The 22,230-nt window shown below is 40.4% G+C and overlaps 1 protein-coding gene across 9 annotated transcripts in view; it reads left to right on the top strand.

Moving 5' to 3' along the window:
- HERC1 (HECT and RLD domain containing E3 ubiquitin protein ligase family member 1) overlaps nucleotides 1–22,230 on the top strand; it is a 224,929-nt gene that overhangs the window by 194,593 nt on the left and 8,106 nt on the right. For all 9 annotated transcript variants that reach the window (XM_078333326.1, XM_078333325.1, XM_078333323.1 and 6 more), the window contains 15 exons: nucleotides 994–1,167; nucleotides 2,342–2,635; nucleotides 4,004–4,069; nucleotides 4,244–4,369; nucleotides 5,233–5,371; nucleotides 6,746–6,927; nucleotides 8,226–8,381; nucleotides 9,443–9,565; nucleotides 10,585–10,687; nucleotides 12,802–12,971; nucleotides 14,310–14,448; nucleotides 17,265–17,434; nucleotides 19,368–19,537; nucleotides 19,805–19,970; nucleotides 20,793–20,869. In XM_078333326.1, the coding sequence (XP_078189452.1) occupies nucleotides 994–1,167; nucleotides 2,342–2,635; nucleotides 4,004–4,069; nucleotides 4,244–4,369; nucleotides 5,233–5,371; nucleotides 6,746–6,927; nucleotides 8,226–8,381; nucleotides 9,443–9,565; nucleotides 10,585–10,687; nucleotides 12,802–12,971; nucleotides 14,310–14,448; nucleotides 17,265–17,434; nucleotides 19,368–19,537; nucleotides 19,805–19,970; nucleotides 20,793–20,869 (2,255 nt within the window). The remainder of the gene's footprint in view (nucleotides 1–993; nucleotides 1,168–2,341; nucleotides 2,636–4,003; nucleotides 4,070–4,243; nucleotides 4,370–5,232; nucleotides 5,372–6,745; nucleotides 6,928–8,225; nucleotides 8,382–9,442; nucleotides 9,566–10,584; nucleotides 10,688–12,801; nucleotides 12,972–14,309; nucleotides 14,449–17,264; nucleotides 17,435–19,367; nucleotides 19,538–19,804; nucleotides 19,971–20,792; nucleotides 20,870–22,230) is intronic.

The following is a 22,230-nucleotide window of genomic DNA, read 5'->3' as shown; positions in this document are numbered from 1 at the left end:
CTCAAGGCCAGGTGTAGTGACTCGTGCTTGTAATCCCAGCACTTTGGGAAGGCTGAGGTAGGCAGATTGTTTACAGTCAGTAGTTCAAGACCAGCCTGGCCAATATGGTGAAACCCCATCTCTACTAAAAATACAAACATCAGCCATGCATGGTGGCACATACCTATAGTCCCAGCTACTTGGGAGGCTGAGGTGGGAGAATCGCTTGAACACAGGAGGCAGAGGTTGCAGTCAGCCAAGATTGTGCCATTCTACTCCAACCTGGGGGAGAGACCAAGAGCCTGTCTCAAAGGAAATAAAACTATCTCAAACATTTTTTCCTTGAAAAGAAGAACCATTGCAAAGATGTTTAACTAAGTGTACAAAATGTGGCTTGGCTTTCAAATTTAATAATCTAGTAAAAATGCTGGTCCCCTGCTGTGAAGTAATTCTATGATGTGACATTATTCCCTACAGTAATATTTTTCACACTTAAAGATTAGAGCCAATGTACTGATTTGATTTACATTTTATATAGTTAAATGATGTTAAAATAAGCTGTAAACCTTCATGAAAGGTCCTACTGAAAGTAAAATGTAGAATCAGACCCTAGGCAGTAGTGGCCTGTGTAGAATAAGCCAGAGAACCAGAGTTAAAGCAGTGCTACCTCTTTTGCAGCTATTCTTGTAGTCATGTCAGACGTGACTTTTGAAATATACTAGATACCGTATTCTGCAAGTTCTGAAGAAATAGTAATAATTGACATTATTTCCTTACAAAGTAACCAGCTAATCAGAGGTAGTTCACAAATTTTATTATTATTTCCTATTATTTTTACGTAGACAAAATTTAGGATATGTTGAAGTTCCATAGGCATTAAAAGTATGGCCTTTTTGGATATTTTATATCCAAAAGATGTTCCAGTTACTAGAAGGGATTTCTCAGATTAAATGGTGATAGCATTATCTTGTATTTAAAGAAACTTATCATGTGGCATGATTTATTTTCAACCAGGATGTTTTGGTCGTGAATTGTACGGCAGAATGGGCAGCTGCCAATCATGTTTTGGCAACCTGTAGGACAGCACTGAAGCAGCAGGGTGTTCTGGGATTGAACATGGCTCCCTGTATGAGAGCATTTCTGGAGCGGCTCCCCATGATGCTTCAGGAGCAGTATGCCTATGAAAAGGTAACTCATTACACTCACTCCTAGAGATCCACAGATAACTGATGCTTTGGAATTTGGTTATAGCCTTGAACTTATCTGTTAAGAGCCTGAGGTCTGAGGAAAATAAGTGGGGCTATTTTGGCAGAATCAAATGAAGGTAAGTCAGACGTGAAAGAGTTGTTTAGTAATCTTGAGTCTATCCTTGCTTTATTTTCACCAGAGTAGAATAAAGAAACAAATAAACACTAAGTTTGTATTACTGTTTCTCAGATTATTTATTCACTCCAAAACTTCTTAAAATGCTTATGCAGCAGAATATCATCTTCCCTTTTCTGACCCATATATCTATTTTTATATGACTTGGCCATCCCAAAGTTGGGGGGATAGGGATGTATGTGGGTATCAGAATGAACATCATTTCCACTTACCAGATAAATCTTTGTGGAAAATTTTAGTGGAAGGGCTATGCTGAACTAAGTAAGGTCATTAAATACTGGAATGAGGAATTACAGCATTTGAACTTGTCCAGACGGTGATCCTAAAGTAGCCTGTCTTCCAACTCTCAGTAGTTACAGTGTAGTGCCTTCAGTAGAACTCTTTGTTTCTTTTTTTGTAATCAGCTGTTACCACACCCAGTTAATCCCCAGGTTTTCTTTTTCGAATTGCTTAGGCTCTCACAGTTGCTTTACCACATCTAGGGAATGCCATGGAAAAAGAAAGGATTTTCCTTTTATGGCTACCAGAATTCTCTTGGTAAAGGAGGAAAAGTGAGAAGAGCAGATCTCTGTGGTTTAATAGTTACCTGCTTTTTTTTCTAATCAAGGAAAACCATGATGAAAATGCACTATATGCAGTGTGATATCTTAGATTGGATCCTGGAGCAGAAAAGAAGTATTAGTGGGGAAACTGAGGAAAACCAAATAAAGTTTTCTGGTTTAGTTAGTATTGTACCAATGTTAGTTAGTTTTGATAAATGTGCCAGGATTATATAAGATGTTAACATTAGGTAAAGTTGGGGGAAGCATATACAGAAATTCTGTGCACTATCTGTACAACTCACTCTAAATCTAAAATTATTTCCTAGCAAAAAGCTTAAACAGTAAAAACTTTAAAAAATGACTTTCAAAATACATTAGGTGAATTTAGAATATTTGGCACAAACTCTTCAACATAACATCCTTGTATTTTCTTTTAGCCTCATGTAGTTTGTGGCGACCAACTTGTTCACAGCCCCTATATGCAATGCTTGGCTTCCCTTGCTGTGGGACTTCATCTGGATCAGCTGTTGTGTAACCCTCCAGTGCCACCACACCACCAGAACTGTCTCCCGGACCCTGCATCCTGGAATCCAAATGAATGGGCCTGGTTAGAATGTTTCTCAACCACTATAAAAGCTGCTGAAGCCCTGACTAATGGAGCACAGTTTCCAGAATCTTTTACTGTTCCAGATCTAGAACCTGTTCCAGAGGATGAGCTTGTATTTCTAATGGTAAATGTACTGTGAGCTGCTATTATTTGCAGCTGAGATTTTATCGTGGGTATTTGGCATGTAGCAGACCCCTAATAAGTCTTTGCTAGTGTGAATGCCTAGAAGGATACCCTTAAGAGAAAGTGAAAATATTTTTCTTTCAGATAGGTATCTGATGGCAGGCCTCTATAGTGACAGGACTTGATAATGTAACAACTATTGAACTCTTGTAAACCTGCCAGCTCCCAATGACATAGCCCCTATTTTCTCATTTTATTTTGTCCATAAATACTTTGTTAGTACATATCCTGTATATATTTTAGCATCTTTTCCTGGTTGTTTTGTGAGTTATGTGCCACATATAGATGCTAATTTATTTGGCATTTCAGTCGTGTCTTTAATTAGCATCAAATAAAATAAAGAGCTTTCTAATCGTCATTTCATTCTGATTGTATTTGAGAGTGTCTGCTGTAGAAACTGTAACATAGGTGAAATACCTGTGTAGACTACAGGGCAGCACATGATCTGACAACCTCTTTAAAGTATACTTAAGATTTTTGTATACAAACATTTGGATAGATAAATATTAATACAATATGAAACAGACAAATCTAAATTGAGTACAACTACGTAACTACAGTCTTGCATCACTTAATGGCAGGGATATGTTCTGAGTAATGCATTGTTAGTCAGTCTTGACTGAGAATATCGTGGAGTGTACAATACTTACACAAACCTAGATGATACAGCCTCCTTTACAACAAGACTATATGGTATAGTCTGTTACTCCTGGGCTACAACCTGTACAGAATGTTACTGTATTCAATGCTCTAGGTAGTTGTAACACAATGGTAAGTATTTGTGTATCTGAACATAGAAGGTATAATAAAAATAAGGTTTTATAATCTTATGGGACCATCTTCATACGTGCAGTTTGTTGTTGACTGAAATGTCATGTAGCACATAAAGGATAGAATATTTTAATCAGGAAATGTCCTTCTAAGCCCATTTGGCCCAATTCTGTAATATTGTAGACGAGAAAGCTGAAGCCTAGAAAGATGAAGTGATTTGCCCACAGCTACACAAAGAGTTTATAGGGGTGCAGGGTCCCGCACATGACCTTGTATCTGTGGGTGTTCAGAAGGCACATGGTTAGCTTTGAATCACCAGTGCTGTACTGATAGTGAAAGTGTTTATAATAAAAGGAAATGGTGACAATGCATAAAACCAAATTTGACATAATTATAAAACCAGTCTTAATTTCTCTTAGTATTACCGTGTTATGTTTTGGAAATAAGACTTAATGATTAGATGAAAACTTTCCGATTAATTAAGAACAGATGAATCTTGACTAAGCCGAATTGATCACTAGGTACCCCTGTTTTGCAGGATAACAGTAAATGGATTAATGGCATGGATGAACAAATTATGTCTTGGGCGACTTCCAGACCTGAGGTCAGTAAACATGCAGATAACGGTATGATGGTTCTCAGTAAATGTTTTGATTCTAAATGCTTGTATGTTTGTGCCCTGGTGTCTCCCATACAGGCTGGCACACACTTGGTACTTAGTACCTGTCTATTTGAATGAATGGATGACTCTAATTTTGAGATGATTGTGGTTTTCTAGGACTGGCACCTGGGAGGTAAATGTGATGTCTACTTATGGGGTGCTGGCAGGCATGGACAGCTGGCAGAAGCTGGAAGAAATGTAATGGTACCTGCAGCAGCGCCCTCATTCTCACAGGCCCAACAGGTAACTAATAGGGTAAAACATAAAAGATTCCTGTAAAAACATGTGAGAAAAGAAAACTAAAATTTAAAAAATTAAAACCACAACAAATCAAAAATAAAATTAAAAAAATAGAAAATAAACATAGGAACTGAAAATTCTAGTTCTTTTGCTTGTCTTATTGTGAGATAAAGCATGTCCATTTTGTAATCTATTGTGAGGAATAATTAAAGAAAGTCATGATGTATAGCTTCCAAATAAAAACTTGCTATGATGTTTATCAGACTTAAGAAGTTAACAAATTTCTAAATTTTTCTTTCAAGTTTAACGAACTAACATGATGTATTAGGCCTACCCAGTATGAATTTATAGAAGTTTAGATATTCGTAATTAGTGATTATCTCTTTGGTGCTATAAACTTCCTAGGATCTTTAGCCAGATTTTGTTGACCACTCCCCTTCTCTGATAATGCTGGTATGATATAGTGCCAAACCCTTCTTGAGGCCACTGCTTTCTCTTCTGCTCTTCTCTACCTCAGCTCGTCCCAAAATGCATGACTTGTTCTTATGTACGTTCCCTCCAGTTTCTGCTTCTTTCTAGCCCAGTCTTTAGTATTTTCCCATCACCCCTTCCTTTTTCTTTCATCCATTTTTTTCTAAACTATTTTAAATAGTCAGATGATCTGAATCTCATCTGACTATTTAAATAAGCAGTTTATAGTCATCAAGGAGTTAAGTAACTACATAGTTATATCAACTCTTCCCTTTTAGTAAAAGGATAAAAGAATTGATAAAGGCATCTGTGTATATGTGGAATTATTTCAAGTGTTTGCATGTTGAAGTTATACAATAAAGAATAAAATATTTAATTCTGTGTTTTTCTACTAGGTCATTTGTGGTCAGAATTGTACCTTTGTCATCCAGGCCAATGGCACAGTGTTGGCTTGTGGGGAAGGAAGTTATGGCAGATTAGGACAAGGAAATTCAGATGACCTTCACGTGTTGACAGTTATTTCAGCCTTACAAGGTAACATTGTCCTTAATTAAAAGCTGGTTGGAACCTATGGCCTAACTGTAGGTTTGGTCATGCAAACCTTTGCCCTTCTCAATCCTTTTCTAGATAAAATCATAACAGGTTTTCATTTATGTTGAAATCCTTGTTTAGGCATGTGTACAGCCTTAATTTCCATATTTTAAGCTATATGGCAAGTTATTTATCATAGGAATGCTAGAATTCAATAAAATATAAATAACACTTTTTGAGACCTGCTGAAGATTGTAAACAAATGCTTAAAAATTGCAAAAGTATAGGTAGACAGATGTTAATAGCAGTAGCAATCATGCATGTGTTTTATTAAAATTAAAAATCAGTTTGTATGGAAATCTGCAAATGTGCTGAAGACTTTAAACGACATCTTCGTCAGAGTTCTGTTGACTTGGAGAGAGAACACTTTGGAGAAACCACCGCACAAGCCCCCGCCTTGCTCATTAACTGAACTCACAGTGACCCTGAAGCCTACAAAGAGAACATAGGTGGTTTTGTATGTAAAAGCATGCAAGTAACTATGAGTTCAAAACCAGTTCTTAGAAGCTCAAGTTCTTTTCCTTGTGATCTGGATGTGAAGAGCACAGCAGTAGAAATGAGAACGTGTGCTGGGTTCCTATCTCTTCTGCTGGTCCTTGACTCTGGGACATTGCACAAACTATAAGACTGCTTTGTGACTCAGTTTTCCCAATTGTAAAAATGGGGTGTTAGTATCTGTTTCATAGGTTCTTTGTGCAAGTAGAAAATAAGATAATTCATGTAAAGCATTTGTAGGAGTGGCTAGAGCATAGCCAGTCATTAATGACTATAACTTTTGCTGTCATTCTCCTTTTCCTTGTCAACATCATTCTTTTAGGTGACTGCTCCCATTTTGCTAGGTTATGGCTACACATTCAATTTAAAACTAAAGAAATAGGTTTGGGCACTGTGGCTCCCACCTGTAATCCTAGCACTTTGGGAGTCGAAGGTGGGTGGATCACTTGAGGTCAGGAGTTCAAGACCAGCCTGGCCAACATGGTGAAACCCTAGCTCTGCTAAAACTACAAAAATTAGCTGGGCGTGGTGGTGCATGCCTGTGAATCCCAGCTACTCAGGAGGCTGAGGCAAGAGAATTGCTTGAACCTGGAAAGCGGAGGTTGCAGTGAGCCAAAATTGCACCACTGCAATCAGCCTGGGTGACAGAGTGAGATTCCATCTCAACAAAAACAAAACAAAACAAAACAAAAAACTAATGCAATTATTCTTTTCATAGTACCGTTTTGGTGGTTTTTGATTGAGGGCATTCAGTAGCAGCTGCAAGTATAGAGGAGCATTTGAACATCCAGTGACTCCTGTTGGGTTTCTGTTCTGTTCCAGGCTTTGTGGTGACCCAGCTGGTGACTTCCTGTGGTTCTGATGGGCACTCTATGGCCCTAACTGAAAGTGGTGAGGTTTTTAGCTGGGGAGACGGTGACTATGGTAAACTTGGCCATGGGAACAGCGACAGGCAGCGGCGGCCCAGACAGATCGAAGCTTTACAAGGAGAAGAAGTGGTGCAGGTCAGGCAGGAAATGGATAAGTTTGCCTTTCAACATAAATACACTAGTTGTCGAACAGGTTTCTTAAAGTTAGGTAACAGAAAATATAGTAAAAATATATTACACAGTCATTATAAGAGATCCATTTGTTTTGGATGTCCAGATTCATTCTTGAGCTTGTCAGAAGTTTGAACAGGCTTTGGTGTTAAAATGGTCGTTTTCTCGAGCCAGCTGGTTGGCACAGACGAGGGTGCTGCAGGCCCTTAGAAAGCATATTGTGAGGTTTAGCTTCTGCCACACAGTTCTTAATACACAGATAAATGGAAAACTTTGCTTTTAACCTACCATTTTTGTTACAAAAGCTAAGTTCATAAGCATTTTCTGGAAAAGAGTGTTCTAAAATAATATTGTAAAATTGCATAGCACCTTACAGTTTACAAACAGTGTCCCCATTTATTATCTCATTTAGTCTAGATCATCTGTACATAGCTGAAGCGTAGCAGTAGTTAGGGTATGCCGTTCAGCTTGGGCTTCCTGAGGCTGAGACAAGTCAGACTTGGGAAAGTGGGAGAGCAACTTGGACATATCTATTTACTGGTTGACCGGATGCAGTGGCTTATGCCTGTAATCCTAACACTTTGGGAGACTGAGGCAAGAGGATTGCTTGAGGCCAGGAGTTTGAGACCAGCCTAGACAACAAGACCCTGTCTCTACAAAAAATGAGAATAGAAATAAATAGCTAGGTGTGGTAGCACATGCCTGTAGTTCCAGCCACTTGGGAGGCTGAAGTAAGAGGATTGCTTGAGCCCAGGAGTTCAGGGCTACAGTGAGCTGTGATAACACCACTGTACCTCAGCCTGGGTGACAGGGCAAGATGCTGTCTGTTTAAAATTAAAAAAACAGGGGTCGGGCCAGGTGGCTCACACCTATAATCCCAGCACTTTGGGAGGCTGAGGCGGGCAGATCACAAGGTCAGGAGTTCGAGACTAAAAATATAAAAATTAGCCGGGCATGGTAGCAGGTGCCTATAATCCCAGCTACTTGGGGGTGCTGAGTCAGGAGAATCACTGGAACCCGGGAGGCGGAGGTTGTAGTGAGCCAAGACTTTGCCATTGCACGCCAGCCTGGGTGACAGAGTGAGGAAAAAATAATTAAAAATTAAAATAAATAAGTAATTTTTTTAAAAAAGCATTGGTCTTTGAAGAGCCAGTTTTCAGTGCAGTTTACATAAAATTTATTGCTTAATACCAAAAGTGGCAGATATATTTTTTCTTAGTTTTTCTTATTAAAAGTTTTCTTTCTCCTTGGTTCTGTCTTAGATGTCTTGTGGCTTCAAGCACTCAGCAGTGGTAACTTCAGATGGCAAACTGTTTACCTTTGGGAATGGTGACTATGGTCGTCTGGGTCTTGGAAATACCTCTAACAAAAAGCTTCCAGAGAGAGTGACTGCACTCGAGGGATATCAGATTGGACAGGCATGGAATAAACCAATAAGATTTTCTAGCTGGATAACTGTTTTTCATTTCTTCTGTGTTCACTTAGACACTCTCCTTTCAGGAAGATCAGGATCACCAGTTGTACCTAACCTCATGTACACTTTGTTATGGTCTAATTGATCATTTTAATTGTTTGCCAGTGTGAAATTCATATTTTAAGTCAATTTAAGTTTGTTTATATGATGAACCAAATGTAACCCCTATTTCAGGATGTGAGTATTTTTAAATCCCCCTCCATAACATACTAATACCACTTGCTGTAAAACCCTTAAAAAAGGCCAGGCACCACTTTGGGAGGCCAAGGTGAGTGGATCACCTGAGGTCAGGAATTTCAAACCAGCCTGACCAACATAGCGAAACCCCATCTCTACTAAAAATACAAAAATTAGCCAGGCATGGTGGTGGGCGCCTATAATCCCAACTACTGGGGAAGTTGAGGCGGGAGAATTGCTTGAACCTGGGAGGCAGAGGTTGCAATGAGCCAAGATTGTGCTATTGCACTCCAGCCTGGGCAACCGAGCGAGACTCCGTCTCAAAAAAGAAAAGAAAAACCCTTAAAAAATACAGATACTTGTGACTCCTGTCTGGTAGCCTTGAGTTGGGTGGCTGAATTTCAACATCACTGGTAGCTACTGCTCCTAAGCAGTCTTGTATACAACAAGAGTGTCCCTTAACAAGGAAATGTTTTTGACTTTTTCTGTATCATTCTTAAGATACTTTTTGATATGAATGAGTATTTTTGAGTTATGTATACTTTTCCCCTATCTTTTGTACTGTCTGATTATGGTTTAGCCACAGACATTTGAAGGATTTCACCTTAAAGAAAAAAGTTACATGTGGACATTTGGAATTACTTCCTGTTGACTTATTTTGGTTTCCATTTGTAGTATGCTCTGAACCAATGTAGATATTTGGAAACATAGCCAAGTTTTTCACTGAAGTTGAGGAAAAGAGTCCCAGAAACTGGGAGAGGGGACAAAGGGAAGGGTATGTATTTTAGGTCTTGTGATTTGCCTTACCAATTACTGTTATTTCTTCAGGTGGCCTGTGGATTAAACCACACTTTGGCAGTGTCGGCAGATGGCTCCATGGTATGGGCTTTTGGAGATGGAGACTATGGAAAACTAGGCTTAGGAAATTCCACTGCGAAATCTTCACCTCAGGTCAGTATTTCCTTGAATCTGGGTTTTCAGACAACATGAAGAGTTTTCATCTATGTCAGTAGTTATTTTTAGTTGGAAATAATTTACCTTTAGTATTTTGGGGCATTCATAATGAAGTTTAGAAGCCTCTGTTGTACATTCTTGAATGCCCACATGCTACTAGGTCTTGATTTTAAGCTGTTAATAGCTTCTGCAAAGTTAAGTTTCTGTCTCCCTAAACGAGTGGCACACTGTGGGACCTCTGATATAGAGAAGAAATAGTTAGAAGCATATCTGCAGGGTGTCATGAAAGGAGCTATGAGTAATCCTTTGTAATTCTCTGCATGCAGCTGCCATGTCTGCTTATTATTACCACTGAATTACATAGGTCCATATTTACTTTTAAACAACAATACAAAGGAAATATGAGTCCATAAAGAAAGCAATTAGAAGCCGTTATTCACACCATAGAATATTTCTGGGCTCCACAGAAGACTTCCTATGTGATTCTTTTATGTGGGTTTTCCTGACACATTTCACCATCAGTGTGATTTACAAGCCTTTAGTTTATATTCGGATTCACCACCATTTATAGTCGGTGACATCCTCATAGCTAGACTAGTGAATATTCAGCTAGGGATGCAGAGAGGCAGGAAAGCCCTCTCTGGGGGGAACATATAAAGCAGTTATTGTCACCTGTGAAAGCTTCAAAGTTAAACTAACATTATCTTCTAGTGTTCCTTAAAAGGTCATGGAATTCCCTGTGGTCTCTGTTACCCAGAGGAATGTTTCTACTTCACATAGGGCCCTGGGGATTTTAGTCAAACTGCCCCTGTCCCTGCACACTCCCTCCTCCAAATTCAGTTAGTTTGCAGAGCAGTAGGAGAAAATAACATTTCAGGTTTGGATTTGGGTTGAACAGGTAGGTGACAATTAGTATTTTTGTTGGAAGATAGTTATTGATACATGCCATTAAGCAAATTCAAGAGTCATTTTTTTCTTCTTCTTAAAGTTGTGTGCCTTATAATTTTATTTTGCAGAAAGTTGATGTCCTTTGTGGAATTGGAATAAAAAAGGTTGCTTGTGGAACTCAGTTTTCTGTTGCTTTGACCAAAGATGGTCATGTATATACATTTGGTCAAGGTAAGAGACATTTTAGCTTATTTGTTTGGCTACACATGCATTATAAACATTTGCCTTCCAGTGTCATAGAATGTGCTCTAAATTGTGTCCTTTTTTTTGTTTTAGGTGGTTAGTAGCCACAATTACCTTCATTCACTAGATAATTTTACACTCTGCTTTCATGAAGTTTATTGTTAAGACAAACTCCTCTCCCCATTAAGACCCCTTATGCCATATCCTGTACTCTTGCTAGAAGATTCCCTGCCAAGGGCCATCCTCTCTTCTTTTCTGCTTTCCCTGACATGCTGCCACAAATACTGCCTTGACCACCAGAGCTCCTCTGTCCTGCCTCATTCTCCATCTCTTCTAGGGGTTGCGGCTGCAGATCTTAGGAACTGAAGGAATTCATAGGCACTCTGGGTTCAAATCTTGAGTAGGTTCATAACCCAGGCATTCACAGTGGGACTTCTTGGCAATAAATTCACTTACGTGGAGATTCTTGGCAAGGGTAGTTACTGAGGGATATGTGAGACAGGTGTAAGGAAGAGGAAGTAAACCATGACTGAAGTTTCTAGGGGTAAGGAGGGGTAAGGAGCTTAGTTCTAGTTATGTTGAATGGACCCATTTGCCCTAGATAAATGTGTAGAAATGTCCACTAGGCTATTGAGAATTTAGATCTGGAACTCCAAAAGGATTGGTTATAGAGATGTAGGTTTAGGACATTAGCTGCATAATGGTAGGAGTTAAATCCTTATTTGTATCATTGAAAAAACCCACAGAGAGAGAGAGAGAGAGAGAGAGTGTGTGTGTGCAGAATTGAGAATAGAAGAGAATAGCGCTCTGGGGAATGTGATGTCAAGGGCAGGTGAGCACAGGAAGAAGACTTGAGAGGGCCAGGCACAGTTGCTCATGCCTTTAATCCCAGCACTTTGGGAGGCCGAGGCAGGCGGATCACCTAAGATCAGGAGTTCTAGAGCAGTCTGGCCAACATGGTGAAACCCCGTCTCTACTAAAAATATAAAAGTTAGTTGAGTGCAGTGGCAGGCACTGTAATCCTAGCTACTCGGGAGACCAAGGCAGGGAGAATTGCTTGAACCTGGAAGGCAGAGGTTGCAGTGAGCCAAGATTGTGCCATTGCACTCTGGCCTCAGTGACAAGAACAAAAATTCATCTCAAAAAAATAGATTAAAAAAAAGAAGACTTGGGAGAGATGGCTTTGAAAGGAATGGGAAGAAAGGTCACTGGTAAGCCAGGGCAGTGCAGTTCCTGAGAGGCAGGAAAAGCTGAGGCTACATTACCAGAAGGTTGCATGATGTTCCCATGGGCTGGAGCCTGAAAAGAAGCCACTGCAGTAGGCAATTAGGAGCTAACTCATGACTTTGGAGAGTAGAATTTCTGTGCAGTGGAGAGAGTGGAAGTTAGACTGCAGAAGGCAGCCCAGCCAAATGGACCTAGCAGACTTTGTGCAGAAGGGACTGGCTAACACCCTCTAGAAGTTTGGCAAGGTAAGGGAGAGGTTCGTTGGAAGTTTGAGGACCAGTCAAGTTGAATGATCTCTCTCTCTCTCTCTCTCTTTTTTTTTTTAAAGAATATAAGAAACTTAAAATTAGCTGGGCATGGTGGCAGGTGTCTGTGGTCCGAGCTACTCAGGAGGCTGAGGTGGGAGGATCACTTGAACCCAAGAGGTCGAGGCTGCAGTGAGCTGAGATTACACCACTGCACTGTACTTCAGTCTGGGAGATAGAGTGAGACCCTGTCCAAAAAAAAAAAAAAAAAAAAAACCACACACACACACACGAAACTTGAGGGCCTGAACTGTCAGTCAGACTCCATCTTTTCAAGGATGAGGATATTGGAGAAAGGTTTTAGTTTGAAATAAGCTACCGATTTTAGGATATAACTTTTAAAAAAATTTGTATGAATAAAGAGCCTGTGACATTATGCAAAGAAACAGCTTCAGACTTTTTATTTATTCAGAATTTAGTGTACCTTTCCAGAAGAGCAGCTTTAGCCTCAGTGAGTTATTTGCATCATTGCGATTCCACCATAAGAAGCTAAATGAATGATCAGAAAATAGAAAAGGACTGTGATGTGCTGTCCATGACATTTCCACGTTTTTGTTTTGTTTTTTTCAGATCGCCTGATAGGCTTGCCAGAAGGGCGTGCTCGAAATCACAATCGACCGCAACAAGTGCCTGTCCTGGCTGGAGTTGTCATTGAAGATGTGGCAGTTGGAGCTGAACACACACTTGCTTTGGCATCCAATGGAGATGTGTATGCCTGGGGGAGCAATTCAGAAGGGCAGGTAAATACTTATATTGCTTGCTGCCCTCTCATGTTCTAGAAATCTGACAGTGTTCTTCAACTGGGGAAGGAAATAAGCTAGGAAATTCATAATCTACTACAATGCTCCAAGCATATCACTTTGCCATGGGACTGATTATTTTGTAAGTCTAGTTATGTCTTTCTCTCTTGACTGTGGCCGAAGAAGTATTAAACCATGGGTTAAAAAATGCTGGCAGTACAGCAAAGTGATTAAGGGGATGAAGTGAGTATGTGTGTGTGTGTCTATGCACATTGTTAAGTGCCTGGCATATAGTAAGCTGCAATATGCAAGGATCTGTTACTGTCAAACTTATCATCATTACTACAGCAGTATGTGAGATTAGGTCCTAGAAACATCAGTTGATCTGGGAAAAAGAATGAAACAATAATATTTTTATATTTTATAATATGATGGTATACAAAGTATCTTTAGGTTTATGCAGGAAGTCTTGTCACCCCCATTATTTGTAAGGTTAAACTGAGCCTCTGATTGATAAGAGACTCAAGAGGTTGATGTGTTCACCCTCCTCTATCTATGAAGGAAGGAGAGACCTTGGTATGAGATGTCTGAGATGCTTGTTATGACAGTGACTTGTAGCTCCACACGTAGAACCACCTCCCCTTCCTCCATAAATCCTCTCTGGGTCTGGCTACCTGTAGTGCCAGGGATCCTCAAGTTAAAGGTCTAGCATTATTCATAGCAGCTTCAGTTTTTGGCTCCTGTGGTCTCCTCATGACTACATTAACAGACAATGAAGCTACTCATCATTGTGGCTGAACATTGCCTTTCTGAGAGGAGAGTTAATATTAGAGGCACCTTTGGGAGTTTCCTGGCAGTGCCTTGACATGATCCTTCCTAATGATGTTGATTTGCTTAGCTGCTGAAACACTGGCTGTCCCAGTCAGACCCTAAGTATAGAGATTTGGAGATAAGAAGTTGCTTCCATATATGTTTTTATAGATGTTTGTTTATTGTTACACAGAAATCGGTGAGTTTTAAGTAAAAGCTCCATAGATCATTGTGTTATTACTTAACTTTCCAAGAATTTATTTCCTTTCCATAAGTGGAATCCAAGGATGTGTTTAGTCATTAAGACTCATGTGCTGCATTTGGAGTGGCCTTGTTGCAGCTTGGTTTTTAGCAGACAGTCTGAGCTGTGATGACTGTTATGATAGAGAAAATCAGAATGTATTTTATTATTGATACTGATGTGTGGGACACTTATTAACTTATTTATATCTGCCACCATCTAAGAAAAATTTTATATTCACTTCCTCTCTTCCTCCTTCTATCTGAATATTTGTGATTAATTCCCAGCTTGGCCTAGGCCACACCAACCACGTTCGAGAACCAACTCTGGTAACAGGTCTGCAAGGGAAAAATGTTCGGCAGATCTCGGCTGGCCGCTGCCACAGTGCTGCATGGACAGCACCACCTGTCCCGCCAAGAGCACCAGGTGAGGAAGGAAATATTCATGCTCCTGCAGCTTCTCTTTGAGCAGTACCCCATGGCACCGTCTGCTTGCCCGTTCCAAACTGTATTCAACATCATTGTGAAACCATCAAGCCTTCTGCCACACAACCAAAACATTCTTTGTGCTACAAACACTGAAAGCGTTTTCATAGCAGGCATTTCTCCTGCTGACATCGGTATGAAGCAGGCCCTCTCTGCACCCCCCAAAAAAGAATACATAATACTTATGCAAGCAAAAATTTATAATTTTAGCAGCAACTAAGTGTTTTTTTTTTTTTTTTTTTTTAAGACAGAGTCTTGCTCTGTTACCCTTGCTGGAGTGCAGATGTGTGATCGCAGCTCACTGAAACTTCCACCTCTCAGGTTCAAGTGATTCTCCTGCCTTAGCCTCTCACGTAGGTGGGACTACAGCTGTGCACTACCATTCCTGGCTAATTTTTTGTACTTTTAGTAGAAACAGGGTTTCACCATGTTGGCCCAGCTGGTCTTGAACTCCTGACCTCAAGTGATCTACCCTCCTCAGCTTCCCTAAGTGTTGGGATTACAGGTGTGAGCCGCTACACCCAGCCAGTTTTTTTTTTTTTTTTTGAGACAGTCTCACTCTATCACTCAGGCTGGAGTGCAGTGGTGCAGTCTCGGCTCACTGCAACTTCCACCTCCTGGGTTCAAGCGATTCTCCTGTGTCAGCCTCCTGAGTCTGGGATTACAGTTGCCTGCAACCACACCCATCTAAATTTTGTATTAGTAGAGACAGGATTTTACCATGTTGGTCAGGCTGGTCTCCTGACCTCGTGATCCACCCTCCTTGGCCTCCCAAAGTGCTGGGGTTACAGACGTGAGCAACCGTGCCTGGCCGGTATTTTTAATGATAAAAGAAATAACAAATTATAGCTTTCTAAAGCCCATTGTTAGAAATAAAGATGAAAAGCCCTGAGACCATTTGTCAAATTCCCCACCTTAGTTAACTGTGTGAAACATGATGTCTGTGCATTGACACAGTAATCAGCTTGCTGCCATTTTATTCCTGTGTTTAGTAAGACTGGTGGGCTACTTCTAGTTTTTGCTTTTTGTTTTACTTTTAATTTATTATTAAATTTTTGTATATCTACAAAAAGATTTAAAGAAAACTGTAATGCATACTTGTGTACTTAACACCCAACTGTAGGCCCTTTCTGATTTGATCTATCTTCCACTCCCTTTAGATGTAGCTATTACCTTAATGTTATGACAACTGTCATTCTTACACATTTCTTCATATTTGGTCTTTTTTTTTTTTTTCTTTGAGACTGTCACTCTGTTGCCCAGGCTGGAGTGCAGTGGCATGTGATCGTGGCTCACTGCAACCTCCACCTCCCAGGTTCAAGTGATTCTCCTGCCTCAGCCTCCCATGTAGCTGGGATTACAGGCATGAGCCTCCACGCCCGGCTAATTTTTATATTTTTATAAAAATAAAATGATGGTGTTTCACCATATTGGCCAGACTGTCTTGAACTTCTGACCTCAAGTGATCCACCCGCCTTGGCCTCCGCAAGTGCTGGGTTTACAGGCATGAGCCACTGTGCCGGGCCAATGGGCCATTTCTCATCCAGGCCCTCAAGCATTGTTTTCTACCGTCTTTTGGCATCTGAGGCACTAGAATTTCTTTGAAGCAAATTTGTGCCTAAGAGCTCAGCATTCTCTTACAGTTTTGTTAACCCCTCTATTTCTTACAGGATCCTAGAATACCCCATATGGGTTGTTTTTCTTAGATATCTTGGAGAGCAAAGTGGGAATGCCAGGTAGATTCCAAATAAGGAGGAAATGGTTTCTATTAACAGAATCTACAATGATCAGGCTGCTTACACACCAACAATTTCAGGTACTCAGTGGCTTCAGAGGGATTTCACTTCCACTTCAGGGCAGAAGCTATCCATTGTGACAGGTACAGGTTCAAGTTCTGGGGCCACATTGCCGAATCCCAGTTCTTCCACATATGATCTGAGTGACCTTGGGACTCAGTGTTTTGTTTGTAAAAGGAGGATAATAATAACACCTACTGCAAATAGCTATAGAATTAAGTGGACCTATTCCTGTAAAGCTCCTAGAACAGTGTCAGGCACATAGAAGGTGCTCAGTAAATGTTAGTTTTTCCTAAGAGTAATAATAATACCTGTAGGAATTGCACTGTACCAGTCTTTATTTATGGGAAACTCAAGCGAGTTTGTATTTTGCTTTTACTCTTCTGTGTATTTTTATAGGAGGGTTAGCTGTGGATGCAGACCTTGGAGTCTTTGCTTCTTACAGAATTCTTGTTCTTGTCGTAAAGGCCTTCATGAATTGTGCACCTATATGTTTCTCTCATGAATACTTTCTGTCAAGAGTCCTAGCAAATACGGGAGTTGGCTCTGCTAAGTTTCCCATTTCTATTTTCCAGAACTGCCTACCTTGTCCTTACCCACACTTGGAGTATTATGAAGATAACAGTTATTAAATATGAAAGAAAAAATTTGGCTTTATTTACTTATTTGTTTTTGTGAAGGAACTGCCTAAGTTCTATTAAATAAATGGGAAATGAAAAGAGAAAATACCAAATTTTATTTCCACAATTATAAAGACATTTTATCTCCATCTCCTGATAAAGACATTTTAAAAACCATCACAAATGCACACTCAAAACTAAAATGAGTTGATGGCTAGAGGTTAAAACGGGTGTCCATTGCATAATTATCTCAACTTCTCTTTATGCTTGAAATTTTTCAAAATATGAAAAGTGAAAGCAATGCTGTTTTCTTCACAAGTGCCCATTTGGTTTCTGGACAGGCGTGTCAGTACCTCTGCAGCTGGGCCTGCCTGACACAGTGCCCCCCCAGTATGGGGCACTGAGAGAAGTCAGCATTCACACGGTGCGGGCCAGGCTCCGGCTGCTTTACCATTTCTCTGACCTCATGTACTCATCCTGGAGGCTGCTGAACCTTAGCCCCAACAACCAGGTAACAGACTGACGTGGTAAGCAGCCAGGCACAGACTGGCGTGGTAAGCAGTGCCCATGACATGCTCTCCAGGCCCCAGGGCCTTTCCCTCTGCCTTTGGAAAATTCTTTCATGGCTAATAAGATAACAATTCCATTCCCATTTTATTGCTATGTTAGGGACAGTCTAGAGGTTGGTCATGATGCAGCTGGACACAGAGTGATCTTCATTCTGTGATTTGGTTTGTCCAAAAATCAAGTATGAATGGCTAAGCATGCCATTTCTTTGTTACTGTTGTTTTTTTGAGACAGAATCTCACCTAGGCTGGAGTGCAGTGGCACAGTCCCGGCTCACTGCAGCCTCTGCCTCTCAGGTTCAAGCAGTTCTCCTGCCTCAGCCTCTCAAGTAGCTGGGATTACAGGCATGCATCATCATGCCCAGCTAATTTTTGTATTTCTAGTAGAGACAGGATTTTACCATGTTGGCCAGGCTGGTCTCGAACTCTGGACCTCAAATGCTCCACCCACCTCGACCTCCCAAAGCGCTGGGATTACAGGCATAAGCTACTGCACCCAGCCACTAAGCATGCCATCTCTACAAAGTCAAAAATATGATTTTAAAACGTAACCACACAAAGCTGTTAGAGCCACAGTCAGGGTTGTTATGTAAATGAATCTGAGAAATTTCAGATACTTTTTTCTCTTCTTACAAATTAGCATTTTGGATCCTGGGGAAAGGGAGGTTGGAGAAATAAAGTAAATTTTGCTGATCTGTCTGTCTTTATGAACTATTCCAGTAACAAGCTGGATAGCTATCTTGTGTGTGCGTGTGTGTATGAGAGAGAGAGAGAGAGACAGATTTGACAAATCACTGCCATAAATAGCTAATCAGCCAGGCAGCAGAGTCTTGTGCAGCACTAAACAGTGTTAGCAAACTGTAATTAGTTGGAGAAATGTTTATAATGTAAAGTTAACCGAGAAAGCTCAAAATGATATCAACAATGTGAAAAAGATTATGTATACATATACAGAAGAGAGCTGGAAGGAAATAGATCAAATTATTAATGGAGCCATCTCTTTATGTTAGGATTTGGAATTACTTAATTTGTGTACACGTGTGTGTATCCTTCTCTATATTTTTTAAGGTTTTTAAAAATAGCAAGTATATATTTTATCAGAAAAAAATTTTTTAAAGGTTACTGATAGTTACTAATCCTGAGTTTATGCTTTGAAAGTCCATTTTTTAAAGCATATATATTCTTATTTTCAATTTTTTTTTTTTTTTTTTGAGACGGAGTTTCACTCTTGTTACCCAGGCTGGAGTGCAGTGGCGCGATCTCGGCTCACCACAACCTCCACCTCCTGGGTTCAGGCAATTCTCCTGCCTCAGCCTCCTGAGTAGCTGGGTTTACAGGCATGCGCCACCGTGCCCAGCTAATTTTTTGTATCTTTAGTAGAGACGGGGTTTCACCACATTGACCAGGATGGTCTCGATCTCTTGACCTCGTGATCCACCCGCCTCGGCCTCCCAAAGTGCTGGGATTACAGGCGTGAGCCACCGCGCCCGGCCTTATTTTCAATTTTTAAAATAATGTTGAGACAGGGTCTCACTCTGTGCCCAGGCTGGAGTGCAGTAGCATGATCTCAGCTCACTACAGCCTCAACTTCCTTGGGCTCAGGTGATCCCCTCACTTCAGCCTCCTGAGTAGGAGGGAGTACAGCACCATGCCCAGCTAACTTTTGTGTTTTGGTAGAGACGAGTTTTGCCATGTTGCCCAAGCTTGTCTTAAACTCCTGGGCTCAAGCAGTCCGCCTACCACAGCCTCCCAAAGTGCTGGAACTACAGGCATGAGCCACTGTGCCCAACCAAAATAATGCATGTTCTACAAGTGAAAATTATTATTTCTTTTAAGCTTAGATGATACCATTTCTGATAACTGTACTTTCTGTTACAGAACAGCACGTCCCATTATAATGCTGGAACTTGGGGCATTGTACAGGGACAACTTCGGCCTTTGTTAGCCCCAAGAGTCTACACTCTTCCAATGGTGCGCTCCATAGGAAAAACCATGGTTCAAGGCAAAAACTATGGACCTCAGATTACTGTAAAGAGGATATCAACCAGGTTAGCATATGGATGCATGTTTCACTAGCTGGGACTTTTTCAGATGAATATTATTACTAATTTCTGTGTGCCTTAGCTTCCTCACTTCTAAGGTAGGGTAGATAGTAATAGTACTTACACTAGTACCCAGTGTGGTTACAGTGGGCCTAGCAGACTGTTTGGCTGTTAAACTAGCTTTTTCAGTCACTGATGAGAAGCTATCACGTGATCTTGGGGAAATCAGTAAGCGTTGTATTTCATTGCTTTTTTTCTCCCTTTCTTTTAAAGAGGTCGGAAGTGTAAGCCCATTTTTGTCCAAATAGCAAGACAAGTAGTTAAACTGAATGCATCAGACCTCCGTCTCCCTTCCCGAGCGTGGAAGGTTAAGCTGGTTGGAGAAGGGGCTGATGATGCTGGAGGAGTGTTTGATGACACCATCACAGAGATGTGCCAGGTATTTTCCTGCCGTGTCCCCTGCTGAGTTACCTAGTCTGCTAGTGGCCATTTTGTTGTTTTCAGTGATCATTCTGTCAGGCATGTTTTTATAAATGTAGCAAGGATGTATTTGTGAGCCTCATATAAAGTCATGCTGTTAGTGATATAAAGGTAAATTAGAGCAACAGCTTTTGAAATGGTTTGTCAAGATACCTTACTACATAAATATCAGTTCTTAGACATCTACCATTGATTCACCATCTGTTGTGTTATAATATTGGCAGAGCAAACAACAATGGCATATATTCACATTTATGTAACAGACAAATCCAGGAGCACCCATGTGCTCTGACTTTTTCTGGTGCTTTTAGAATAAAATAGAACTGCCAAATTCCAGGGGAGTTTGAAAAATAAATGTTAAGAACTGGTCTTAAAATTAGACCAGTACTAATTTTAAGATACGCATTGGCAGCTTTGCTTCCAGATCAGCTTTGTCCTTTTCAGCTTTGCCTAGTATAAGGATTTTTTCAGGAAATCCTGTTACTAAAATAATGCTTGGCTGTCATTATTGAGTCTATTTGAAACATCGTTAAACTCTGCTCACAGCCACAACTCCTGCACTGGATTAAGTTTCTCATTCCTTTTGGTTCTTCATACATGAATGCTTTCCATATTGGGGATTTCCTAATTTCATTTTAAACTGAAACCCCAAAAGTAAATTAGGAAATCGTTGGTTGTCACATAGTGTGATAAATTCCTCAAAATATTCTTGTTAGTATGATCTTTAATTGGTGTTCTCTCCATGTGTTTGTCATTTCTCAAAAAATTTTTTCTTCTACAGGAACTTGAAACTGGTGTTGTTGACCTTCTTATACCCTCTCCCAATGCCACCGCAGAAGTGGGTTACAACAGGGACAGGTATGGCAGTCAGCAAGTGTTGATATGTCTAAAATAATAATAAGAGCTCACATTTATTGAGTGCTTACTATGCACTGTTTTCAGTACTTTATACCTGTTATCCCCTTCAGTCCTTATAACCCTAAAGGAGTAAGTATTGTCATCCTCTTGTCAAAGATGAGGAAACAGGCCAGGCACGGTGGCTCATACCTGTAATCCCAGCACTTTGGGAGGTCGAGCCAGGTGGATCACCTGAGGTGAGGATTTTTACCATGGCCAACATGGTAAAACCCTATCTCTACTAAAAATGCAAAAATTAGCTGGGCATGGTAGTGCGCACCTATAATAATCCCAGCTACTCGGGAGGCTGAGGCAGAAGAATCACTTGATTTGAACCAGTTGGCAGAGGTTGCAGTGAGCTGAGATCGCCCTACTGTACTCCAGCCTGGGCGACAGAGCGAGACTCCATCTCAAAAAAAAAAAAAAAAAAAAAAAGAGGAAGCACTTCCATCAAGACTTGGTATTTATTGAGACCCAATCAATGATTATATAGAGGGGAGAGGAGGCTCAGACTTGATCATGAAACCTGACTTATTTTATGTTTCTGAAGGTCTACTTGGCCTCCCCATAATGAATTTTCTGCACCAAAATTTATTTAAAAGTTTTATTATGCTAGCAAGTCACAAAATTTAGTATTTGCAATTACATATTATCTTTATATTTGCAAAATTTTGAATTTTGGATCCTTTTTCATGGACTTGTAAATTTAAAACAGAATGATTTTAGGAAATAGGGCATTCTGGAGCAGGTAGCTTAAGACCCTTATATAGTTCTTCTAAAAATAGTTCAGAATATAGTCTGTGTGCTGTGTAAAACATTAACCACGGTTCACGTGTGGGTTTTGAGAACTCAACATGTGATTAGGGAAGCTGAAGAACTGAATTTTTAGTTTTATTTAATTACTTTAAATAGCCGCATGTGAGCCACACCTGGTGACTCACTCCAGTAATCCCAGCCCTTTGGGAGGCCAAGGCAGGCGGATCAACTGAGGTTGGGAGTTTGAGACCAGCCTGACCAACATGGAAAAACCCTATCTCTACTAAAAATACAAAATTAGCCAAGCATGGTGGCACATGCCTGTAATCCCAGCTACTTGGGAGACTGAGGCAGGAGAATTGCTTGAAGCTGGAAGGTGGAGGTTGCAGTAAGCCAAGATTATACCACTGCACTCCAGCCTGGGCAACAAGAGCAAAATTCCATGTCAAAAAAAAAAAAATAATAATAGCTGCATGTGGCTAATGGATGCCATGCTGAACAGCACAAGTATAGACCATATACTGTAGCTGTCGTTGCTAACTTACTTCTAATAGAAATGAGGAAAA

This window comes from Callithrix jacchus, chromosome 8 (assembly GCF_049354715.1).
Source record: "Callithrix jacchus isolate 240 chromosome 8, calJac240_pri, whole genome shotgun sequence".
In the NCBI taxonomy this organism is placed as follows: domain Eukaryota; kingdom Metazoa; phylum Chordata; class Mammalia; order Primates; family Cebidae; genus Callithrix; species Callithrix jacchus.
This window is presented reverse-complemented; position numbering and strand designations above follow the sequence as displayed.